The sequence below is a fragment of the Asparagus officinalis genome, chromosome 3 (assembly GCF_001876935.1).
Source record: "Asparagus officinalis chromosome 3, Aspof.V1, whole genome shotgun sequence".
Classification (NCBI taxonomy): domain Eukaryota; kingdom Viridiplantae; phylum Streptophyta; class Magnoliopsida; order Asparagales; family Asparagaceae; genus Asparagus; species Asparagus officinalis.
Genome location: NC_033796.1, coordinates 37,401,449 through 37,407,124, shown reverse-complemented (window position 1 = coordinate 37,407,124; position 5,676 = coordinate 37,401,449). Strand labels below are relative to the sequence as shown.

The window sequence follows — 5,676 nt, the reverse complement described above, 5'->3', positions numbered from 1 at the left end:
TAATCACCTCTTAATAATTTCTCATCAGATGTCACAATATGAAGTCCAATCGTTCAGTCACAAGCGCAATAGCCCTCGTGTTGTAATAAGGCACGTGAGGCCCACTGGGCTCTACAACCTCTCATCACTTTCCTTCTCTCTTCCTCTGCCCCAAAATAAACCACCTCAGCCCTGCTTCAGTCACCTCCCTCCTCTTCTCACCGCGACTAAACAGCAGTTGGACTAGCGATCCATTCCCTCTGTCGTTAACCTCCTACCCTCACGAGCGGTGACCGCATCCCTCACTAGCGCCTCCTCTTAAATCGAACCTCAAAAGACCGACTCCTCATCGCAAACCCTTCAACTGCTGAATAAAAACTTTAATGGCCGTCGTCAGAGAGCGAAGACTAAAACCTCACTCTCGAGCTCCCCCGCCGGAACCCTCAACCGACCGCCGCCTCCGCCTCCATCTACCTCCACTCCACCCTTCTTCCTCGTCATCCGCCGCCGCCGCCGCCGCCCGCGAGTACAGACTCTCCGACTTCGAGAGAAGCTCGCCGTGCTCGGACACGCGCAACGGAGGCACCGTCTACAAAGTCCGCCACGCCGGAGCAGCGCATCTACAGCCCTGAAAGTCCTCCACTCCGACTCCGCGGCCTCTCGCCGCGAGATCGAGATCCACAAGGGCGCCGACTCTCCGCGCTCAGGCAAGCTGCATCGCCGTCCTCTCCACCTCCTCCGGCGACCCCGCGCTCCTCCTCGAGCACATGGATCTCGGGTCCCTAAACCTCAGCACCCGGTTCCCCGAACCCGCCCTCGCCGAGATCGCCGCCCAGGTCCTCAACGGCCTCGCCTACCTCCACGCTCAGAAGATCGTCCACCGCGACATCAAGCCCTCGAACCTCCTGCTGAGCTCCAGCGGAGAGATCAAGATCGCCGACTTCGGAGTGGGGAAAATAATGCGGCGGACCCTGGACCCGTGCGTGTCCTACGTGGGCACGTGCGCGTACATGAGCCCGGAGAGGTTCGATCCGGACCGGCACGGGGGGAACTACGACGCGTACGCGTCTGACGTGTGGAGCTTGGGGTTGACGATCTTGGAGCTCCACCTGGGGCACTTTCCGCTGTTGCCGATGGGTCAGAGGCCGGACTGGGCGACGCTGATGTGCGCGATTTGCTTCGGGGAGGCGGCCGGCGTGCCGGAGGCGGCGTCGGAGGAGCTGAGGGGGTTGTGGGGGTGTTGCTTGATGAAAGAGGCGGGAAAGAGGTGGACGGGTTGGAGTTGTTGAGGCATCCGTTTGTGGGCGGAAGGGATCGGAGGGAGTCGGAGAGGGCTTTTGGGGAGGTTTTGGCCAGCGGCCGGCGGAGCTGGGGAGGGTTGAGATTTTGAGGAGGAATACGTGGGTTTTTTATTTTTTTTATTTTTTATTTTTGGGTTGTACATAGATGGATCCGAAGAATAATGGATCTGATCAAGTGGGGCTTTTTTTTATGATTTATTTATTTTTATTTTTAATTTTCGTTGGGGGGTTAGTGGAGTCTCCGGTGGATTTCTTCAGTTAATTTGCTGAAGCAATTTTGTTGTAAATTTGTTGAATAACGTCTAAATTTAGGGGGATTACTTCCACTTAATGTTCAAATCTGCATGAATCCTTAGGGAAATTGAAGATTTATTTATGTAACTTTGCATTGAAACAGGCAATCGCAACTACGGTGTTAAATCGAATCCATATCCTAGAAACATTTGTAGCTGTATCCAATAGGATACATATGTAGCTCCTCAAATCTATAACCGATAGCATATGATTACGAATATAATTTTGTAGTGAAATATCAGGATCAGTATCGAACTATCTGAATACATATTGATCATACTTTGATGATCAAGATGTTTAATCTTAGGACGTAGTAATCAACTTCTTTGTATCACATTAACTATATTTTTTTCAATATTATTTAGTTTTTCCATATCCATTTTGTATCCGCATGCATATCTGCTTATATATCCAAATCCGTATCTAATTTTAGCGGATAATAGATATGAATTTTTCTTATTTATGTATATCTGTATCTTTATCTGTATACGTGCTGAATAAGTGGATATGGATATAGTAAGTATCATAATTGAGCCGTATTCTGACTGAATGCGACCTTAATTGCAACTCAAAAATGTCATGCTACTCCAATTGTACTGAAATAAACAACTGATCACACAAAATTTTGAATAGGAATTTTCTCAGAGCTATGCGAGCGGGCTAATCTGATTCTTACACGGTAAACGAGAAATTATCAAATTATCGCATATTTGTTACATTCAAGGATTAGACTGGTCCGCTCGCACACAGATGGTCCTGAAAGAACTTAGACTCGATATTTTGAAGTAGAGATTAATTGTAAATATAAATAAACTATGTGGGCAAAAGTAAATATGAGTAAATATTATCTATGTTGTAGGACAACATTTTGAAAGTCTTGTGTGTTGGTGGACCATCTCTCTTGAGAGGCTTGGTGAGAAAGTTTTGAGTTGGAAGTCTTGTGTGTTGGTGGTCCATCTTTCTTGAGAGGCTTGGTGAGAAAGTTTTGAGAAGTTTGGTGGCCATGTTTTCAGAAGTTTGGAGAACAAACTAGCTAAAGTTTGGAGGGAAAGACTTGTGAGCTATTTAAGAGCATCTCCAACAGCTTCCCCATTTTTTATTTTTGGAGAATTTAGTTAGGTTTTTGGCCCAACAGATTTCCCATCTCATTCTCCAAAATAGGGATGGAGGAGAAAAAATGGGGAAGCTTCCCCAAATCTGCAGCATTCTCCAAATTTTTGGAGGAAAAAAGGGATTCTTCAAAATGGGGAAGTTGTTGGAGTTGATGTAAAAATTAGTTGGAGAATATGACTTTTGCTTCCCCATTTTGGAGAAAATTTTGGAGAAGCTGTTGGAGATGCTCTAAAGAGGGTTATGAGTTTTGGGGGACATACAATGAGGGGGTAAAAAGGAGTATGGTTGAGTGCTTGTGAGAGTGTTCTTTGGGTACATTGAGAGTGGGTATATAGTGGTTACGGATTTGAGTCGATGAGCGATTTAATTGTAATTCTTTTGTATTCTCTCAAAAAAGTAAAAAATGGATAGCTCTCACCCTTGGATGTAGACGGTTCTGCCGAATCACACAAATCTCTTGTGTCGATTTGCATCTATTTTGTTATCTTTTTCCCTCACTAAATTGAGTTTTACACCAAGTTGATATCAATATTGTTTCCGCGGCGGATCTCAGAATGGGGGAACTCGCGGTCTTGCAGGCTCGATCTCCGCGGATAGGGAGTTTATCCCCAATATCGAGGGCATCTAGAAAGCGTTTGCAGAGTTGAAATGTATTGACTGGCTGGAGATCATTCGGAGATATCAACCATAAAATGCTCTATTGTGAGAAGAATCCTAGATAGCTCTCTACAAAATTTGGACTGTAAATGCAAAGAAAATAAGCTCATTGGGTTACACGCATTTGAACTTGTTTTGGACAGGCTACCCCTTTTGTTTGGACTCCTTAGAAAGTTAACCATGAGAGATTCCTGGTCCTAATTTTTTCAGGGCACATTTTTACAATTTATCATGTGCATTAGGGGTACAAGAAACTATAATTAACGCTTTTTATTGGAGAAAGCTACCCACAAATTTGGAGCCGGTGGAAATTCCCTATTCATCGCCTCCTTCAGTTCTGGGCTATCATTTTTTCGCGATCTTCGCCCATATCGACTTACAACTGGACTGGGCTTAGCCTGTTAAAGGCCCTTTACTAACCTTTGTTCACGCACAAGCCACACTATAATCAATAAATAAAAGAATACGATACTCTATTTTTATATCTAAACTTCCAAAAGGGTGCGAATCAAATCGTATCACACTAATGAACCATTTTGCAGATCCCCTCTCAGATCGAGCTAAAATTCATCCTAATTGGATGCTTTAAAAAAAGCGAACTTCATTAATTTCATCTTCATTCATTATATTTTAGTCATATACGTCGTTTTAGTTGTGATTGACAGCCTTATTTGAGAAGGTTGATACTAGTTAGCTTCTTTAGTAGAAGAATGTCTTTAGTCGATTTACTTTTGCAAACTCATCAATTAGGACTGGCTCGTATCTTTCAAACTACTAGTTTTTATATGCACGTGCGCATTGCACGTGATTAAATATCGTAATTATTTATTTTTAGTTTGATTCCTTATTAATATTTATTATTCAATCTCAATTTGATAGTTTTTGCTCACTTATGTCTCTAAAATTTAATATTGTGATTATTTATATTTCTTTAATATTTGTTTGAATGTGCTACAACCAATTTTAAGTTTCATGTTGATAATTGAATTGACATGAAACCATAGTGAAGCCAATTTGAATATTCCATGTTATTTGGATCGGCATGAAAGAAAGTTTTATCTAAGGAAGTACAGTATTGTAAAACTAAAAAACACTTTAAAAATAGCATTATAATAGTAAGAGGAATAATTAAACCCAATAAGCCTAGACAAATGATTAGATGTGGCTAAAATAACACAAAAGAGAATATGAATTTTATTCCAAATCACTAATAGACTTCATTAAAAACCATAAACTATATATTAATGCTAACTATAGTATGATTTTATATTATAAAAGCATCCACAAAATAAGTATATAAAAATATTTTAAAATTCGTGAAAACGTCTTCCAAACATTTCTAATTTTACTCAAAAAATTAGGCTATTCTATAAAATTTTAAGAAAATATTATCTTTTATTCTTTCTCTTTTATTTTTTATTGAGTCGATATCAAGCCTTCTTCACTTTATCTTTTCTAGGGTAATTCTGGAGTGGTGTATTCATCATCTACGTCTATTGTGACATCAGGCTGGACCTGCATTTCTTGTGATATTATCTTTCCCTGGGCTCATTCATCTTTTATCTTCTCATCTAACTTTACAAGTAATTTGAACGAGAAAAAATGTTAATGAGAAAAAAAATATCAATTTCATATATATGACAATTTTCCTGTGTTTCTAATTCATTAATTAAGTTACGTTTGGATTGACATATTTTTTTTCTTTGCAATGAATTCTTGTATTGTGCACCTAATAAGAGTTTTTACTGTGTCAAACAGTATTACCTTTGTAATATCCTAAGTCATCATAGATTCTGCAAAATTTATCATTTGGACATTCGTTATTAACATCTATATCCACCTTCTTGTTACGGCATTTGCAAGCATAAAGCTACAGCTCAAGTCTACTATAACTAGTAGTTATCTTTGCCTTAAAAGTACATTAACATATCTGTATATTGGTAAATTTTTATTAGGTTTAATTGTGTGAATTATAGAGTAGGTTTTTTAAGATCATACCACTTTTGAATGTTGTGATGCCTGCATAATATCGCTAAGTTAAATTTTTGTTATATTTATAAAGAGCATTGATGAAGATGCTTTTGTCTTGATAACTTGTTATGAATGAGCCATGTGTATTAACTTAAAAAAAATAATATTTGTTGTTTATTGTGTTATATGGATGTAGCCCTGATGGCATAGGGTAAAAAAAATCTCTGATGTTAATGATATTCACATGGTAAAAAATACAATGAGTTATGTATGGTGAAACTATTAAAAAGTTCATATATATCTCTTAAAGGATCTAGTTGTTTTCATTTATAATGGAAAATAAAATTAACCCAAAATTCAT

General features: G+C 39.4%; 1 protein-coding gene across 1 annotated transcript; it reads left to right on the top strand.

Annotated features, from left to right (window-relative positions):
* On the top strand, positions 344–1,661 carry LOC109833819 (mitogen-activated protein kinase kinase 9-like). The gene is given in 4 exon segments (XM_020401647.1): positions 344–582; positions 585–685; positions 687–1,254; positions 1,257–1,661. Coding segments are annotated over 4 exon segments (1,002 nt in total). The 5' UTR covers positions 344–362; the 3' UTR covers positions 1,370–1,661.